At 57.8% G+C, this 19,803-nt stretch overlaps 2 protein-coding genes across 2 annotated transcripts in view; both read left to right on the forward strand.

The window, feature by feature from the left end:
- Positions 1-9,997: 9,997 nt before the first annotated feature.
- LTO1 (LTO1 maturation factor of ABCE1) lies at positions 9,998-18,116 on the forward strand. Its single transcript, XM_084894606.1, has 5 exons — positions 9,998-10,197; positions 11,496-11,601; positions 12,614-12,684; positions 15,979-16,096; positions 16,310-18,116. Exons 1-5 carry the CDS (start codon positions 10,025-10,027, stop codon positions 16,376-16,378), a joined length of 537 nt encoding a protein of 178 aa, XP_084750732.1. The 5' UTR covers positions 9,998-10,024; the 3' UTR covers positions 16,379-18,116.
- CPT1A (carnitine palmitoyltransferase 1A) overlaps positions 11,133-19,803 on the forward strand; it is a 388,913-nt gene continuing 380,242 nt past the window's right edge. The window contains exon 1 of the mRNA XM_084894564.1: positions 11,133-11,136. The gene's annotated coding sequence lies outside the window, so the exon portion shown is untranslated. The remainder of the gene's footprint in view (positions 11,137-19,803) is intronic.

Genomic DNA, 19,803 nt, shown 5'->3' on the forward strand with positions numbered 1-19,803 from the left:
GCTGCGGAGATGGTCTCTGTTGCCGTGGTCAGCATTGCCGTTCGTCGCCACAATATCATCACCGCGGTCGGCCTTGCCCGTGTTGCTGCACCGTCACCACTGGGGTCGGTGTTGGCGCTGTTGCCACGCCGTCATCGTGGTCCGCATTGCCGCGCCGGCCCCGTCCTCGCTGCGCGGTCACCTCCCTGCGGGCCACGCAGTGAGACGCGGCCGGGCAGACGGCCGGGCAGACGCGGGAAGCGGGCGCCGCGGGCTGCGCCGGGCTGCGGGGCCTCCGGCCGGGGCGGTGTGGAGCCGCCGGCGAGGTGGGTGCGGTGCAGTCCCTCGCTGCGTCCTCATCGCCGTCGCTGCTGCCATCATCGCGGTCGCCATTGCGGTGCCGTCACCTCCTCCTGGTGTGGTCACCATGTGGGCGCTCAGCTGCGTGGCACTGGGCCGGGGCAGTGGTGCTGGGATGGCGGTGATGGTGGTGGCGGTGGCGGTGGCGGTGATGGCATTGGGGCAGTGTCTCTGGGACAGGGGCACTAGGACGGGGAGGTGGCACTGGCATGGGGCGGTGGCGGTGGCGGTGGCGGTGATGGTGATGGTGGTGTCGGTATCGGTGGTGGTGGCGGTGATGGTGATGGTGGTGGCGGCGGCGGTGGCACCGGGACATTGGTGCTGGGACAGGGGCACAGGGACGGACGCGGGGGCGGGCTTGGGGCTGTCGGAGGCGCTGTGAGGCGGTGGGAAGGCGGCCTCTGGGCGGCTGGCGGGGATGGGTGAGTGTCGGGTTCGTGAGAGCTCTGTTGGTGCGGGAAACCCCAGCCACTCTCCGGGAAGACTGTCCGTTCATTATTTAAAAACAAAATAATTGATTTTTAGAGCAAGTGGATGGAAGAGGGCGGTAGAGAGAGAAGCTGCCTCCACTGTGCCTCCCGCACTCACCGGACCAGGGGATGGAGCCTGCAGCCGGGTACGTGCCCTCGACCAGAATCGAACCTGCTGCCCCTCTGTCCCTGGAACTGAACCTGACACCCCTCAGTCTGTGGAATTGGACCCACGGCCCCAAGGTCTGTTGGATCGAACCGGCGAGCCTCCGTCCGCGGCCGCCGCCCCGACCACCGCGCCCACCGGCCTCTGGAGCCGCCGCGGGAGGTGCCCTCACCGGCTGCAGCGCCACGTCCCTCAGCTCGCGCCCTCCCCCGAGGCTGGGGACGCACTTGGCAAAGTTCCTCATAGGCTAGTCATGTCCCGGCGGTCAGAGTAGTGAGACATGGCCAGGCAGACGGCCAGGCAGACAGACAGGCAGACGGACAGGCAGACGGACAGACAGGCAGACGCGGGAAGCGGGCGCTGCAGGCTGAACCGGGCTGCGGGCGGCCTCCGGGTCGGGGTAGCGGTCCTGGAGCCTGCGAGGTGGCTGCAGAAATGGTTGCTGTTGCCACGGTCAGCATTGCCGTTCGTCGCCGCAATATCATAACCGCGGTCGGCATTGCCTGTTGTTGCCGCGCCGTCATAACCGTGGTCGGCATTGCGCGCCGTCCTGGAGCCATCATCACCGCGGTCGGCATTGCCAAATCGTCATCACTGCGGTCGGCATTGCTAGCCATCGCTGCACAGTCATCACCATGGTCAGCATTTGGTGTTGTTGCCGCACCATCATCACCACGTCGGCCTTGCCCGTGTTGCTGCACCGTCACCACTGGGGTCAGCACTGGCGCTGTTGCCGCGCCGTCATCGTTGTCCGCATTGCCCGCCGTTGCCGCGCCGTCATCCCCGGGTCGGCATTGCCGCGCCGGCCCCGTCCTCGCTGCGCGGTCACCTCCCTGCGGGCCACGCAGTGAGACGCGGCCGGGCAGACGGCCGGGCAGACGCGGGAAGCGGGCGCCGCGGGCTGCGCCGGGCTGCGGGGCCTCCGGCCGGGGCGGTGTGGAGCCGCCGGCGAGGTGGGTGCAGTGCAGTCCCTCGCCGCGTCCTCATCGCCGTCGCTGCTGCCATCACCGCGGTCGTCATTGCGGTGCCGTCACCTCCTCCTGGTGTGGTCACCGTGTGGGCGCTCAGGGGAGGCCACTGCTTTGGGCTGGGCCGGGGGCGCTTGGCCGAGGCAGTGGTGCTGGGATGGCGGTGATGGTGGTGGCGGTGGCGGTGGCGGTGATGGCATTGGGGCAGTGTCTCTGGGACAGGGGCACTAGGACGGGGAGGTGGAACTGGCATGGGGTAGTGGCGGTGGCTGTGGCGGTGATGGTGATGGTGGTGTCGGTATCGGTGGTGGTGGCGATGGCGGTGATGGTGATGGCGGCGGTGGCACTGGGACATTGGTGCTGGGACAGGGGCACTGGGACGGACGTGGGGGAGGGCTTGGGGCTGTCGGAGGCGCTGTGAGGCGGTGGGAAGGCTGCCTCTGGGCGGCTGGTGGGGTTGGGTGAGCGCCGGGTTCGCCTGAGCTCTGTTGATACGGGAAACCCCAGCCACTCTCCGTGAAGACTCCCGCACTCACCGGACCAGGGGATGGAGCCTGCAGCCGGGTACGTGCCCTCGACCAGAATCGAACCCGCTGCCCCTGGTCCGTGGAACTGAACCTGAAAGCCCTCAGTCTGTGGAATCGGACCCACGGCCCCTCAGTCTGTGGGATCGAACCGGCGAGCCTCCGTCCGCGGCCGCTGCCCCAACCACCGCGCCCGCCGGCCAGCGCTCCGGCCTCTGGAGCCGCCCTCAGCGGGAGGCGCCCTCAGCGGCTGCAGCGCCACGTTCCTCAGCTCGCGCCCTCCCCCGAGGCTGGGGACGCACTTGGCAAAGTTCCTCAAAGGCACGTCATGTCCCGGCGGTCAGAGTAGTGAGACACGGCCAGGCAGGGGACAGGCAGACGGACAGGCAGACGCGGGAAGCGGGCGCTGCGGGCTGAGCCGGGCTGCTGGCAGTCTCCGAGTCCGGGAAGCGGTCCTGGTGCCTGCGAGGTGGCTGCGGAGATGGTCGCTGTTGCTGCGGTCGGCATTGCCGGCTGTCGCGGCACCATCATCACCACGTCGGCCTTGCCCGTGTTGCTGCACCATCACCACTGGGGTCGGTGTTGGCGCTGTTGCCGCGCCGTCATCGTGGTCCGCATTGCCCGCCGTTGCCGCGCCGTCATCCCCGGGTCGGCATTGCCGTGCCGGCCCCGTCCTCGCTGCGCGGTCACCTCCCTGCGGGCCACGCAGTGAGACGCGGCCGGGCAGACGCGGGAAGCGGGTGCCGCGGGCTGCGCCGGGCTGCGGGGCCTCCGGCCGGGGCGGTGTGGAGCCGCCGGCGAGGTGGGTGCGGTGCAGTCCCTCGCCGCGTCCTCATCGCCGTCGCTGCTGCCATCACCGCGGTCGCCATTGCGGTGCCGTCACCTCCTCCTGGTGTGGTCACCGTGTGGGCGCTCAGGGGAGGCCGCGGCATGGCGCTGGGAGGGGGCAGTGGAGCAGGGATGGCGGTGATGATGGCGGTGATGGTGGTGGCGATGGCGGTGGCTGTGGCGGTGGTGATGGTGGTGGTGGCGGCGGTGGTGGCCCTGGGACAGTGGTGCTGGGACAGGGGCACTGGGACGGGGCAGGGCGCTGGGATGGGGTGGCCACGGCGGGCTTGGGGCTGTCGGAGGCGCTGTGAGGCGGTGGGAAGGCGGCCTCTGGGCGGCTGGCGGGGATGGGTGAGCGCCGGGTTCGCCTGAGCTCTGTTGGTGCGGGAAAACCACGGCCACTCTCCGCGAAGACTGTCCGTTCACTGTTATAAAAAATTAATTGATTTTAGAGCGAGTGGACGGGAGAGGGGGGTAGAAAGAGAAGCATCGGTGTGCGCGGCACGGGCTGCCCCCATTGGCTGCCTCCCGCACTCACCCGGACCAGGGGATGGAGCCTGCAATGCGGTACGTTCCCTTGACCGGAATCGAACTGGAGCGCCTTCTGTGGATGGGATTGAACCTGGGGCCCCGCGGTGTGTGGGGTCGAACCCGCGAGCCCTCAGCCCTCTCCCCGGGAGGCTGCGGAAGAACGCATTCGGCGAAGTTCTTTAAAGCAGCGCCGTGGCGGTCAGAGCGGTGAGACGCCGCGGACAGGCATAGAAGTCCCGGTGCCCGCGAGGCGGATGCGGGGCAGGCGCCGTCGCCGGGGTCGGCGTTGCCGCCGTTGCCTGGCCGTCCTCGTTGCGCGGTCACATCCTCACAGCCAACGCGGTGAGACACGGACCGGCAGAGCGGACGCGGGCGCTGCAGGCGAGCCGGGCTGACGGCGGCCTCTGAGTCTGAGCGGTCGTTGGAGCCGCTGGCGAGATGGGTGCGGTGGTGGTCCTGTCGCCGCCGTGGTTGTTATCGACGCCATTGCCGTCGTCATCATCGTCGTCGTCATCACGGGACTCATTGCTGAGCCCTCCTCGTCCTGGTTGCGTGGCCATCCTGCTGGGCAGCTAAGGAGAGGCAGCCACATGGCGCTGGCTGGTGGCCAGTGGGACGGGGCGGGGGGAGGGGCGTGCTGGGATGGTGGTGGCGCTGGGACCGTGGCCTTGGGGCTGGGAAGGCTGCGTCTGGGCGGCTGGCGGGGACGGGTGAGCGCCGGGTTCGTTTGAGCTCTGTTGATGCAGGAAATCACGGCCACTCTCCGCGAAGACTGTCCCGTTCGTTTTTTTAAAAAAATATACTTCCAATTGAATTTTAGATAGAGAGGAAGGGAGAGAGAGAGAAACACGGATGTGAGAGAGGCACATCGATTGGTTGCCTCCCGCACTCCTGACCAGGGGATGGAGCCTGCCACGGAGGAAGGCGCCCTTGACTGGTGTGGCTGGCACTCCTGAGCCCTCTGTCCACCGCGACCCCTCTGAGCCCACCGGCCAGCGCATCCGGCTTCTGGAGAGGCCGCGGGAGGCACGCCCTCAGCGGGGCTGCAGCGCCCCCAGTTCTCAGCTCACGCCTCCCCCTCCCCCACCCCAGGAGGCTGGGAGAACGTATTTGGCAAAGTTCCTCAAAGCCACGTCACGGGGGTCAGAGTAGTGAGACACGGACAGGCAGACAAGCAGACAGACGCGGGAAGTGTGGAGCTGCAGGCTGAGCTCGGCTGCTGGTGGCCTCCGAGTCCAGGCAGCACTTCTGCGAGATGTGGTGGTGGTCCCTGTCGCCGTGGTCCTCACCGCCGCCATCGAGGGGTCGTCTTGGTGGGCGGCAGGGACGGGCGGCTGCGTGGCGCTGTGTGGCGGGCCCGCGGGGCTGTTCTGTGAGGCGGTGGGGAGCCGCCTCTGGGCGGCTGGACGGACGGGCACAGCCCCGGGCTCGTCTGAGCTCTGATGATGCGGAAAACCACGGCCCCTCTCCGCGGAGACGGTCACTTGCGTTCTTTTTTTAAAAAAAAATTCATAATTGGTTCTTAGAGAGAGGGAGGGGGGCTAGGGAAAGGGAGGTAGAAAGAGAAACATTCGTGTGAGAGACAATTGGTTGATTGCCTCCTGCACTCACCCCTACCAGGGATGGAGCCTGCCCAGCCTGCCACCAAGCTACAGGCCCTTGACGGAGTCAAACCCAGGCCAACGCTCTAGCCACTGGGCCAAAATGGCCAGGGCTGGCAAAATGCTTCACAGCCATGTCATGGCGGTCAAAGTAGTAAGACAGGGACAAGTAGGAGTCAGAAGTGGGGAGCTCCCGTTAATTTGCTGGGTGATGGCACCTCCAAACCCGGGTAGCAGTTCTGGCGCGGTGGATGCGGTGGCAGTCAGCATGGCTGTCCCCATGGTCAGCATCGCTGCTGTCACGCTGTGTCGGTCCCCCTTGCGTGGTCGTCGTGGTGGGAGGCTGAGGAGAAGTGGCTGCCTGGCGCTGGGACGTGGTGGCCGTGGCGGGCCTGGGGAGTGTCCGAGGCACCGCGAGGAGGTGGCGAAGGCAGCGGCCTCTGGGCGGCTGGCGGGGACTGGTGAGCGCCGGGCTCGTCCGAGCTCTATTGAAGTGGGAAACCATGGCCGCTCTCACTTTCATTATTTTTTAAATATACTTTAAAAAAATCCTCACCTGAGGATATTTTCCACTGATTTTTAGAAGGAGGGAAAGGCAGAGAAACATCAGTGTGAGAGAAACCCATCGATTGGTTGCCTCCTGCAAGAGCCCAAGCCAGGGGCTGGGCCAGGGGGGAGCCCGCAAACCAAGGTACATGCCCTTGACCAGAATCGAACCTGGGATCCTTCAGTCTGCAGGCTGATACTCTATCCACTGAGCCAAAACGGCTAGTGCTAAAATATACTTTTTAATTGAAAGAGAAACATCGATGTGTGAGAGAGATATCTATGGAACGCTCCCCACGCATTCAACCCAGCGATCGAGCTTGCAACCTTGGCATGTGCCCTGATGAGGAATCAAACCAACCTTTTGGTGCATGGAGCAGCGCCCAACCCACTGAACCACACAGGCCAGGGCTTACCGTCCTTATTTTTAAAAACATACTTGTTTAGCCCTGGTCGGTGTGGCTGGGTTGGTCAGAGCAGCCTCCGTGCACCGGCGGACCGAGGGGAGGTGCTGTCGGTTTTCCATTTTGTCGCTGTAAACGGTTTCTCACTCCCGGCTTTTACAGATCGCGCTGCACTGGACCGTACCAAAAAACGGTCACTTTTTCCTGGTTATTTCCTAGAGAGGAAGTCCTAGACATGAAATTACTAGGTCAAAGTTAAAAAAAAAACATTTAAAACACCCTTGCTATCTTTCTCCATTGCCAGAATGAAAGGTGGCTTTCAATTTTGCATCTGCGGGCAATTTGCAATGATAGTATCTTTCCATTCTAAAAAAAAAAAAAAAAGGATTTCTTTTTAACTATTGTAAAAGGTAACGGCTGCATTGTACTTTTCTATTGGCACTCCTTCGTTTGCCCTGAGGCGGTTCTTGCTTCCCGGTGCTTTTCTGTGAGTTTGAAAATGCCCCGGGACCATTTTTTCCTTCTGTGAGGTCGAATTTATTTCCTGTTCACTTGCACAAGTTCTTTATAAAGTAGAAATAGCATGCCCTTCGTTACCATATTTAGGACAAATATACAGATATACAGACAAATATGACAAATATACAAATATATAGACAAATATTTGTCTATATATTTGTTTCCCTCACATCAAAAATATACAGCTATACGGACAAATATGACAGATTGTCCTTTGGTTCCTAATGTTATTACCACTTCTGAGGTGCGGAGGGTTGCATCTTTCCTCTGTGGTTTTTCCGTAGCCTCTTCCACATCACGAATGCACCTCCAGGCTCACCCGAACGTCCCACTAGATTATTACAGGTCCATTTTTTTAAAAAAAGAAGTCTTTAATTTGTCTGGAACTATTTTAATGAATGTGGTGAGATATAAACGGAACTGGACTTTCCCCAAACAGCCCATTTTTCCATGATAGTAACTGCTCTTCATATTTATTTTCCCTATTAAGTTGTACTTCTTTTTATCATATGAGAATCCCTTTCCTGGGCCATTCTACTCTATTTATTTTTTTAAAATACATTTTTTATTGATTTAAAAATATATTTTATTGATTTTTTTTTTTTTTTTTTTTTTACAGAAAGGGAGAAGGGATAGACAGTTAGAAACATCGATGAGAGCCGAAGCCAGTTTGGCTCAGTGGTAGAGCATCGGTCTGCGGACTGAAAGGTCCCAGGTTCGATTCCAGTCAAGGGCATGTACATTGGTTGCGGGCACATTCCCGGTAGGGGATGTACAAGAGGCAGCTGGTCGATGTTTCTCTCTCATCGACGTTTCTAGCTCTCTATCTCTCTCCCTTCCTCCTCTCTGTGAAATATCAATAAAATATATTAAAAAAACCCCCACAAAACTAAACATTGATGAGAGAAAAATTGATCACACCCCCTGGTAGGGATGTGCCCACAGCCAAGGTACATACCCTTGACCGGAACTGAACGCGGGACCTTTCAGTCCGCAGGCCAACACTCTATCCACTGAGCCAAACCTGTTTTGGCTTGATTTTTTACAGAGAGGAAGGGAGAGGGATAGAAAGCTAGAAACATCGATGAGAGAGAAACATAGACCAGTTGCCTCCTGCACATCCCCCATTGGGGATGTGACTGCAACCGATGTACATGCCCTTGACCGAATCAAACCTGGGACCTTTCAGTCCGCAGAATGCTGCAGAATGACGCTCTATTCACTGAGCCAAGCCAGTTTTGATTCTACTCTATTTCACTCATCGGGTTTCTTCTTTAACTAACGTATTATAATATTTTACTTGCAACTTTATATTTTTCAGATCTAGTATGGTAAGTTCTCCGTAACATTCTTTTAAAGAAATCTTAGCTATTCTTATCAGTTTATTCATCCAGATGACACTTAGAATTTTGACACATTCCCCCCCCCCTCCCCCCCCCCCCCCCCCCCCCGATCATGTGGGATTTTGGTTGCAATTGTTCCTACCAAGGATCAGGGTGCTGCCGCAGTTTTCTTCACGTAGATTCTGTTCAATTATTTCTAAGCAATTTATTGTGACTATTGAGAGTGGATTTTCCCGCCCTCCACGCTCTGGCTACTACTAATCATTGTTAGAACAATAGAAAGCAAGTTATTTTTTTTCCTCTTTTTTTGCTACTACCAATTCTGAGAATGTCTTAAATGCGTACCCTGTTTCCCCGAAAATAAGACAGTGTCTTATATTAATTTTTTCTCCCAAAGTTGCGCTAGGTCTTATTTTTAGGGGATGTCTTATCTTTCCATGCGCTAGGTCTTATTTTCGGAGGATGTCTTATTTTCGGGGAAACACGATGTTTTGGGGTTTCTAGATGGGCCACCACACATACAACTAGTGATACTTTGGTGTCTTCCTCCTGATCCTTGGGTGGCTTTCTTGCTGCTGTTTCCTGTGTGTAAGGCCTGAAGGGAATGTTCAATGGGCCGTGAGTAAAGCCTTCCTGCTTTAGGCTTCTTTTTTTCCCCCCTTGAAATGCTTCTGGCACCCATGTCTATGTTCCACTGATGATTTATAAGGTGACCAGACGTCCCGCTTTTGGCGGGACAGTCCCGATTTCTGACAATTTGTCCCGCGTCCCACGGCGCTTTTAAAAAGTCCCGATTTCAAAAATTGGGACTTTTTTTTTTTTTTTAAACGACGCGGGACAAATTGTTAAAAATTGGGACTGTCCCGCCAAAAGCGGGACGTCTGGTCACCTTAAGTTTGAAGCACCTTTTAAATTATCGTGGTCAGAAAGGCTCTCTCCTGGAAACGACACATGGGGAAAAGTAAAACCAGACACTAATTTTTAAAATGGGGGGTTGGGAGGAGGCTGCCTCTGGGTGCTCTTACACATCCTCCTGTACAACTGGATCTGGACTCTGCCCTAATTCTGAATTACTCTGTGCTTTAAAATCAAGCAACAGCAAGGGTGGGGTGGGGTTGGGGGGGGGACACACACACACACAAACATTTCTATATCCAGTTTTCAAATCACTTAGGAGTTCAAGGGGGGATGCCAACATTTATGACTGACTGCCTTTTCCCATCGAGCGTGAGGAAGGCCAGGCTGCTTCTCAGCCATCTCGTCCGCCAGCCTCGCGTTTCTGGAACCGAGGCCCGCAGACCCTGGGCTACGGCTAACGTGGGCCTTGGAGGCATTTTAGGCTGGGGTCGGAGGTCCAACGCCGTGCTGGGCGCTGTCCCCCCGCCGTGAGCCGGGTCAGTGAGAGGTGGGAGAAGGTGGGAAGGGTCGGTCCCGTGACCACCCGGAATTGCCCTTCCTGGAACTTTCCACCCTCAACACCCCGGGGCAGAGCCTCGCTTTTCCAGTTTCTTCCCAGGTCCTTTCTGGAGCCGCCTGAGTAATTCAATCCCATCTGCTCGCTTTTGTAAAACCTAAAACACGTGCCACGGCCCCCGCGGCGAGGTGGCTGCTCCCTGCTGGGGCCTTCCAGCCCATTGTGGAGCAGGGGGCGGGGCTGCGGGACCGGGGGCGGGGCTTCGTCCCTGCGCAGCACCTCCCAGCACCGCCCGAAGCTGTCCCGGCGCGCACGCGTTCCGGCTCCGCGCCGGCGCTGCTGGACCCTCTGGCGTGCCGTCTTTTCCCGGCATGCCCCGCGCAACCGAACCCGGAAGTAGTGTTCGCCTCCTCGGTACAGGTGCGTCCGTGCCGGGTGGTGGTAGCCGCGCCGGTGGGCGCAGCCCGCGGGCAGGTGCTAGTTGGGCTGCCGCCATGGCCGAGGGTCAGGACCTGTTCGACTCCATCGTGATGGCGGATGACAGGTGGGTCTCCGACCTGTCGGGTCCGCTCTCAGCTGCTGGGGTCAGTGGCCGCTCGAGGAAACTCTGTGTGGCCCTAGAAGCAGCGGACACGTGTGGGGGCCGAGCTATGGTTGATTCCCCTTTACTTCTCGGCCGCTGGGGCGGGGCGGGCCCACGTGCCCAGCTGCTCCTCCAAACCCGCCTCCGCGCCCTGGGCTGCCCCAGGCATCTGCTCGGTCTGTTGGCTGTCTTCGTCCAGGAACGCCCCGTCCTCGGCCGGGACAGACCTCTGCCATCTGGGCACTGCCCCTTTCTCTTGTTTCTACGTGGTAGGACATACGGCAGCATTCATGGACATGCTGATAAATGTGTCAGACGTCATCCCTGACCCCCAGATCCTCTGGGAGCGCCTGGGGCTGTGACAAGAGGAGCTGTGAATTGCTTTGTGCCTCTCTGAGACAGCAATAGATGTCAATCAGTCGCTGCTGACTTTTATTTGGAGCTTATTGTGAATCCGACTCTGACTTGAGTGCTGCAAACTCCCGCCCCCATTATCTGTTTTAGTAGATTCTGTTATTCACCCTGTCTTACAGATGAGGCAGGGTCACTGTCCAGGATCACACAACCAAAATAGGCCAGACCCATGTACTCTGCCTCATTAGGGGCTCCGGCAAACTTTACTTTTTGGTGACTGAAGGTTAAATGGTGCCATTTCTACTGCTGAGCCCTCAAAATCAGAGCTGGTATTATACTTCAAGCCCCACATACGTTTTGTGGTGATCTAATGACATTTTCCTCTGCTAGTCTACCCTGATGTGATGGAAAACCCAGTGTGTTTCTCAGAGTTCTTTGAAACAAGTGGCTGAGTGTATTTCTCACAGACTCGTAGGACCGTGGCTACAGACTAGCATCACCGAGGAGGTTTCAAAAAGTAGATTCCTAAGTCGTACTCCGGACTCAGTGACTAGTGGGCCGAGGCTCTTGAATTGGCATCTTTGAAATTTTCCTGCGTGTCTCTGGCGGGCCACCAGATTTGGGAATCACTAAGGAGGCCACGCTCCTCCTTACAGAAGAGGCCAGCTGGGCTTCGAGAGGTCCAGTGACTTGCCAGAGGACAGACTTAGGAAGGGGTACAGCCGGGATAGGAACCTAAGTCTTCTGACTTAAATTCTGTATTTCATCTATTATTCTGTTGTCTTGCTAGGTCTGGAGCATTTTTCCTGGAAAAACTTCTCTTCTGTGTTGGCAACACGGAAGAGTTTTTCCAGGAAAAACGCTCTCTCTCCTGTTTGTTCAAACCCGCTTCTTCTCTGCTGCAGGTTCCGCGGGGAGGGGTATCAGGAAGGCTACGAAGAAGGCAGCGGTTTGGGCATAATTGAAGGAAGACAGCATGGCACAGTATATGGAGCCAAGATCGGGTCTGAGGTAAGGGGCCGTCCCCGGCAGCAGGGAATCCTGCTCACGGGCCGGTTAGAGCTTACTTTGATGATCAGTCTGATCGAGCCAGCACTTCAGGCCCTGACGAGACTGTAAATTGATGGAGAAATATTCTTAGCCCAGAACCGCCGGCACATGTTGCCAATGGACGTAATGCATTGTACGTGTGGCTGGGAGTGAGAAGAGCAGTCCATGGTCACCTCCGATGTGGGCGAGGGTCATGGTGCCACCTCATGATTTTAGCCAGCTGAGTCCTCACTCAGAAAACGGCTCTGTGTCATGTGGGAGCACTGCATTTTCATTTAGGTTGAAATGCCATGATTTTCCTTCTCTTTACCCTTCGTCCTACATTGGCCCTCACTTACAGACATCTGGCCCTGAACGCTAAGTTAGGCAGTCACGGCCGTGAGATAGATATCTGCTGCTGCAGAAAGAATCGGCACAACACGTATGGACTGAGGTCAGCAGACACTGGTTCTCAGCAGCTTCTGAGGGCCAGCAGGCCAGGAGCAGCCGAGCTGGGTGCTCACGGCTCGGGGTCTCCTGATGACGGTGTCAGACCAGCCAGGGCTCCACTGGGGCTGGAAGAGTCACTTGTAAGATGGCTCGCACGGCAGCGGTTCTCGCCTGTGGGTCTGTCAGTGGGTCTGCTGTAATGTCCTCATGACACTTGAGTGAGTGATTGATCCAAAACAGCAAGGTACAGGTGACGCTGTCTGTGTGTCTAATGTCAGAAGTCATGTGCGCCCTCTTCTTCCATGTTCTGGCCTCCCTGGTGTAGTCGGAGGGGTTGGGATCCATGGGCCCAGCTTGGAGATTGGCTGCCCCACTGATGACTTGACTTAACTCCCCCTGCCTGATGCTCGACACCTCATTCCAGAATAGCAATACAAGAAGCACCACTGCCCTCCGCCCCGCTCTTGTTTAGGGAGCTTGATCATGAAATCGAGTGTAGCTAGTTGTGTATTAATTTTACTCTTAAATGTTTGTGAATTCGCAGATCGGGTGCTACCAAGGTTTTGCGTTTGCTTGGAGATGTCTCCTGCACAGCTGTGCAACTGAGAAAGCCAGGTAAGTCCCAGACTTCTTTCCTTTACAGTGTATGGACCAAGTGTGCTGGTTCCACAGCTTGCTATGACCTTGGGCAGTTAATGTCTCAGTCTTCTCATCTGCAAAATGGAGAAAATAACCAGGCCACGCTTGAATGGTATCGTGAAATGAATAGGCAGTAATGTGGTAATTCTCCTTTGTCTGCAGTTTCAGTCATCTGCAGTCTGAAAATATTAAATGGGAAGTCCCAGGAATAAACAGCTCCTAAGTTTTAAATTGTGCACCATAGTGAGTGGTGTGACAAAACTGCATGCCGTCCTGCTCTGTTCTACCTGGGACACAGATGGTTCCTGTGTCCAGCGAGTCCACGCTGCAGACACTCCCTGCGGGTTAGTCACTTAGTCACCATCTCGGTGATCAGATGGACTGTCCTGATATCGTAGTGCTTGGGTTCAAACCCCCCCCCCCCCCCTCCCACCCCAATTTTACTTAATCATAGTCCCAGAGTGCAAGAGTGGAGGTGCCGGCAATTAGGATGCACCATGGAGAAGCCATAAGAGTTTCCTTTAAGTGAAAAGGTGTGTGTGTGTGTGTGTGTGTGTGTGTGTGTGTAAACAATATATGTGGCACTGGGCACTATCCATGGTTTCAGGCACCCACTGGGGGTCTTGGACTGTCTCCCCCGAGAGCAAGGGGAGATTACCGTAAGAGACAGTCCTGGGCACATTTCCAGTGTCTGATGAACACCGGTTGTTACTACTTCTCAAGAGTCCTCATGTCCCCTGGCTTTTCATGGCATCATTTAGAGCAGTGGTGCCCGGGTACCCAGCCAATAAAGTAATGTTGAAATTGATTATATCTTCTCCTTCCCCTGTACCTGAATGTCTAACCAAGTCCAACAGTAACGGTATGACGAGGGCTCGCAAATGCTCGCTTCACCGTCCCCAGTTTTTTAACCTAGCCAACTGGATCTGCTAAGGAGATGCGTGTTCAGTGTGTTTAACAGGCATCTACACTTGGAAGCACTGAGTGCTGTTGGCTGTCACAGGCTTTTTAAACTGTTCTTACTGTGTGGCCCGTAGCATCTGTCTTCATTCTGATGGCTGGCGGCCTTGCCCAGCCTGGGAGGGGCGTGAGGAGAGCAGAGAAGGTGGCATTCCCGTCTCTATGACTCGTATTACTTGAGATACTTTGAGTCTCTGGAGCTTGGGCACCCCTGTGTTCAGATGTAGGAACAGGGTGCTTGCAGCCAAGTGGCTGGTCCTAAGTTGCTTGCCCTCTGGCTTGTCTGCTCACCAGCCGCTCCATCCGCATGGAGAGTTGGAAACTGACCAGGTTCTGGTGCCTTTGCAGGGGTTTTCCCCTGAGGAGCCCGCGGGAGCGCAGGGTGGCTGGCGATCTGGTTGGAACAGTGGCTGGCAGCCTGGGGCACCACTGGGTGGCAGTCACCGCTGAGCTTGGCTCTCCACTCCGATCCCTGAAGGGGTGAGGGGAGGTGCGTTCCTGGAGTTCTCCACGCGTCTCCCCGGTGCCAGGTCTGCTGGCGGGTGGAGGCATGCTGCCCTGGTGCCCACACCTAGGGCGCCAATCCTTGCCCAGAGCAGGGGTTCCCTGTGCCTGGCCTGTCAGAGAGAAGGAACCGCAGCTTTGACACCGGCAGGCGGATGCCCACAGCCCACCTGCGGCTGCCCCCACCCTGTCAGCAGTGCCTGAGGGTCTCTGACGCACAACCCAGTGGCCTCTATTTCAGCGCCCTGGCCGGCGGAATGGCCAGTGAACGGCCTGCAGCTTCTGGCTCTTGTAGGTCAGTACAGTTTTGAAAAACGATAGAAAGCTGACCGAGGATCTTACGCCCCAAATGAGGGTGCTGAGAGAGACACCTGCGTCCGCATCAGCACTCAGTGGAATTGGGCTCCTTACAGCAGAGGAGCCATGGATGGCAGCATCCCAGACAGGACGGTGCTTTACCCCTGGCGGCCGTAGCTTTTCCATGAACTCTGAGCTGCTGCTCTGCCCCATGAGCAGCCTGGTGAAGTCTCACACAGACCAACACTTGGCCGGGGCTGAGCTGGGGCGCTGAGAGCGGCCCACGCCCTCCTGGCACACACTGACTTCGCTGGGTGTGTTCGGAGCAGCATCACTGACCGGGGGAGAATAAGTCGCTGCTTGCAAAGTTGGAAATGGTGGTGTTCTTCACGTCACGTTCGAATACGACTGTTTCCCACATGCTGGCCTCCGTCTGCGATCTCCCTGGAAACCAAGTGCTTTGTTGCTTTAATTAACTTGCTCTGACCTTTCACCGTGCTGCACTTTCTCAGAGAGGTGGCCACCCTGGTCCTGGTCCAGCAGCTTGCTTGGCAGACTCCCTCACGCCTGCATCTGAAGCCGGCAGTACAGCAGGCTCACAGGAGGTCTTGGTTGCTTCGAATTGCTATTGATCCACCTCCAGGTGAATTCTTTGAAATTCCCATGAATCAGGCACTAGCAGACTCTAGACACGCAGATGATCGGATGTGGTCCAGGGCGGTGCCGTCAGGGTCCCTTGTGGCACGTTAGCCAGGTGTGCACATTCATGACTGTTTTCACCCTTGAACTTCCCCAGGTGGGAGCCCGGCCTCCAGGATCTGGTGGAAGCGAGGAGACTAAATTTACTGAGCACCTACTCTGTACTAGGTTCTGCATTTCCCATAGATTATCTGAGGCCCCGAAAGCCGGTAGGGTCCCTGCTAACTCCCCGCTTTACTGACGAGGACACTGAGGCTCGGGGGTTCCGTAACGGAGCTTGGAGCCGTCGCTCAGGGCTGCTCTTCCTGCAGAACCACCCGCCGCCCAGAGGAACGGGAGCTGGACGCACACACCAGACGCCTTGTCTGCCCTGTGCAGGGAGGAGCAGGCTGGTTCACCCCCCACTGAACTCTGGGAGCGAGTGTCTAGGTCCCGGAACCCGCCCAGGTCCAGAGCAGGCTCCATCGTGCCGGCGCTCCGTCCTGCCTGGTTTTACCGGTTCCCACGCCTCTGACCGAGGGAAGCAGCGGTCGGGTGCTTGTCGGGGGCTGTCCCAGTCACCCGCTCCACGCCTGGGACGGAGGCATGTCTGTCTGCTCAGTGCACTTGATGTGGAGGCGTGGGAGTGGGCAAGAGCACGTTGCTAGGTAAACAAATGTTGTTCCGTGTAATAAGAAAATGAATCATCCAGCTTCTGCACTGGGCCCGTTAGCACGCCTGTTACTTTTAAGTGAGTGATGGCCGTGGTTGTTACATAACCGGAGCCCGTGTGTGCAAAGCACTAATAGTCTTTGTCTCTGTGCTTTACAGCAAAAAGATGAAGGTCTTAGAATCCTTGATCGGCATGATTCAGAAGTTCCCTTACGGTGACCCTACTTACGCCAACCTTCACGAAGACTTAGACAGAATTAGAGGGAAGTTTAAACAGGTTTGTCCACGTGTGTGTCTTTGGGGCGGGAGTGGCGCAGGCCCGGGGTCATTGGACGGGTGGCCTGGGGGCTGTTTGGCCACGGGGGTCAGCGTGGACTTGCGTGAGGGCCCGTGGCGGAGGGAGAAGCTGCGGCTAGAGGCAGTCATGCTCCAATTGAGAGTCAAAATACACAAGATTATAAAAACCCTCTCTTCTCTTTTGTGTTTTCAGCTTTGCTCATTACTAAATGTTCAGCCGGACTTTAAAATCAGTGCGGAAGGTTCTGGACTTTCATTTTGAGGATGACAGATGAACAAAGATGAAACACGAAGGAACAGATGTCCGTATGCTAAGTGTTCCAAACTGCGATGAAAGGAAAACAATGATGGGGCGTTCATTGTTCCGGGGGAGGGCTCCTTCCCCGGGCGGGCCTGCCCGCGTCGCGTCGGTGCCCCCACAGCCCGCGCCGGCCCGAGCCCGGCTGCCCTGCAGCCTGCGCGAGGCCCCGGCGGAGCCTCCTGTCCGCGCGGAGCGGCTGGCCTCACTGGTCCTGCCGGCGTCTGGCCCAGCTGCTTCTGGACGCAGCGGGTTCCCCAGCCCGGACTCGGCGCCCAGGAACCCTTTTACGGGCACGAGAGCCTCGGGTTGCCATGTAGTAAGTGCACAGGAAGTAGAGACGTGTGCGGTGACATGGACTGAACCCTGGGACGGACCAGCACCTGCCTCCCTGTTGTATTTGATCCCTCTGTGGCCCACCAGGCGGGCCATTCCCGTTCTCCTGTGGCCCAGCTGAGAGGAGAGGCCAGCGGGACTTCGGAGCCGGACGTGCTAGGTGTTCCAGGTGAGGCGGGCTTGGCGGCGTTCAGAGTGGTCAAGGGGGAGCGCGTTAAACTGGAGACAAGGCGATGGCTCTGCTGGGTGCACCCTCCTGTGCAGGACCCTGCGGTCCTGTGGGCAGGAGTCCTCCTGTGTGTTTCCCGTGGAGGGTGTGCGCAGGGAGCGGCCCGGCCAGTGCTCCCTGAGCCGAGTGGTTCTCCACATTGCTCTGTGCTCGAGCGTTTCCCCTCCCTACCACGTGCCCGGGGGGCTGGCATGCTGGCTCCCATCTGCCCCTGTTGGAGGGAGTGCCTCTGAAAGCAGGGAGTCCCGCGAATAAAAAGGCGACCCAGTCTTACAGACCTTCCGCAGCGTCTTGTGAACCCTCCTGCTGGGCGTGGGGACCCGGCTGGGGGCCCCTGCGGGGCTGAAGGCCCCTGCTGAGTGCTGAGAGGGGAGTGGGGGGTGGGGGAGGCAGACCCGAGTGCTGCTCTGACACTGCTTTCTGCTGGTCCTCGGGGCACCCCCCCACCAGGCTCTCCAGGCGGTGGAAGTCAGTTTCTGCTGCTTTCCTTGGTGGATTTTGTATCTTCTGTTACCTGCTTTTATAATGTATTATTTTTACAATTGGAGGGGGGAAAAATAAACGGTGTTTTAAAGCAAAAGGCCGTCTGGGACTATTTATAACTTGACATCCAGCCAGTACCTTCCTGGGGTTCTGGGATCTGGATACAGAGGAAGGCGCAGTGGCAGCCCCATGCGGCGTTCTGTCCACCTGTTTCCTGGCAGGGTCAGAAACTGCATGGTACCCGTGATGCTTAGTTCAGTTCCCCTTGCCCCGGTCCAGCCGCCTGTCAGCAGTTACTATTGACCCCTCCTGCCCACAGGCCCCTCTCCCTCCCTGTCTCAGGCTCAGCCTGTCCCATCCAGGTGTCAGGGTGAGTGTGGGCAGCCACGTAGTCCTCTGTTCCCATCACGCAGGGCTGGGCTGCCTCAGTGATCCTCAGGGTCTCCAGACACTGCACTGGACTGTGCCCGCCCAGCTCCCTGGAGAGCCAGACCGAGTTCCTAGGAAGCCTTGCTGCCGGTCAGGGGTCAGCACGCCCCTCTTCTGGCCTCTCGGGTCCTGTGATCAGTGACACCGGTTCCGTGACTCATCCCCCCGGATCGCAAGCCAATTCCTCCCTTCATTCATCAAGGACCCGAATGACTGGGAATTGGGATCAATCACTGGCTTGTTTTTTTTTTTTTGTTTGTTTGTTTTTAAATATATTTTATTGATTTTTTACAGAGAGGAAGGGAGAGAGATAGAGTGCTAGAAACGTCGATGAGAGAGAAACATCGACCAGCTGCCTCTTGCACACCCCCCACTGGGGATGTGCCCGCAACCAATGTACATGCCCTTGACCAGAATCGAACCTGGGACCTTTCAGTCCGCAGACCGACGCTCTACCACTGAGCCAAACCGGTTTTGGCGATCACTGGCTTGTTAATCATAGTTTTTGATATCTCTAAATTACAGTGGTGTTTTGAGGGTCATGCTGAGGTCACGTGAAAACCCCTAAAGTAGTTGTGCAATGGTCACCTCCTCCAGGAAGCCGTCCCTGCCCTCTTCCCACTCCCTCATTCCCCAGCTCCGCGAAGACAGACGCACAGAGGAAGGACGGCCATGAGGACACGGAGGCCATGACCAGAGCAATGAGCTATGAGCCAGGGACTGGGGGAGAGTGCCCGCAGCCACCCGAGCTGGGAGGGAGCAGGAGCCCGACACCTTGGTTTCAGACGTTCACCCTGTGAGAACTGCTGCTGTTGGAAGCCCCCCAGTCTGGGCATGTGCTCCGGCAGCCCCGGGACACCGCCCAGGCCCCTTTCTCTGCCTGGCTGCGGTGTGCGCGGCGTTGGGTGGAGTCAGATGCAGGCTTTGTGCGTTTTCAAGCCCACTTTTGAGGACCGTGTGCCCTTTCTTCTCTGAGGAGCCAAGAGCTGACAGGAGGGCAGGCTCTCAAGACCGCCCTGGCCCCGGGCGCAGTTCCCGGCCGTGTGACCCTGGCTCGGTGACCGCGCCTCTCATCTACAACAGGGACCAGAAAGCCAACACCCTCAGCCCATCCTCAGCCTGCTGCCCGTTCAGCAGAGAAGGCTCGCCTGGCCGCAGCCATGCTCCTTCGTGTGCCATCGCCTGCGGTGCTTCTGCTCAGCGGCTGAGGTTGGACAGAGATTGGTGGCCAGTCTGCTGGAAAAGGGGAGAATTACACCTGGGGGAAGGTGGGCTCCCAAGGGCCCGCTCATCGGCGTGCCCGGGGCTGCTGCCTACCCTGGAGGGTTGTTCCAAGATTTAGGGAGAAACCTGACATTGGACACTTAACGTGTGCCTGGTGCCAGCCTGTGCTCAGTGGACGTGAGCAGTTCTCTTCTCGCGATGGAAGCTGGGAAGGCAGGGGCCCTCACACACGCGGGCGGCCCGGCTTCAGCGTGGGGGTCCCGGGGTCGGAGCACTGGGCCCTCAGCAGCCTGCGGGGGAGACTCGTCCCAGCTGCCTTCGCTGAGATTGAAAAGGCTGAAAGGGATTCATGGTGGCTGTGGTCTTTGAAACGCTCAGGGCTGACCGCAGCGACGGTGGAGGGCTGCAGAGTTCTCTTCCCCAGCCTCCTCCAGAGCGGCGGGGACCGTGCCCCCGGATGTGGGCCCCAAGGCCCGAGCCCGGATCTGCCCGCTCCCCGCCCCCCGGCTATTGTGTGCTGGGCCCTGGTGTGGCTCAGGGCTGGGGGCCAGCACCGGGACTGTGGGAACGGATTAGAGGCCCTGCTCTGCTTCCCCTCAGTGTAAACCTGATCAAAGACATTCCTGGGATGACAGAGGCCTGTGTGCTTAGAGGCTGCCCAGCGAGCGGGGCCCCCACGCAGCAGAGC

Source organism: Pipistrellus hanaki (assembly GCF_964339955.1).
Source record: "Pipistrellus hanaki genome assembly, chromosome: 9".
Taxonomy (NCBI): domain Eukaryota; kingdom Metazoa; phylum Chordata; class Mammalia; order Chiroptera; family Vespertilionidae; genus Pipistrellus; species Pipistrellus hanaki.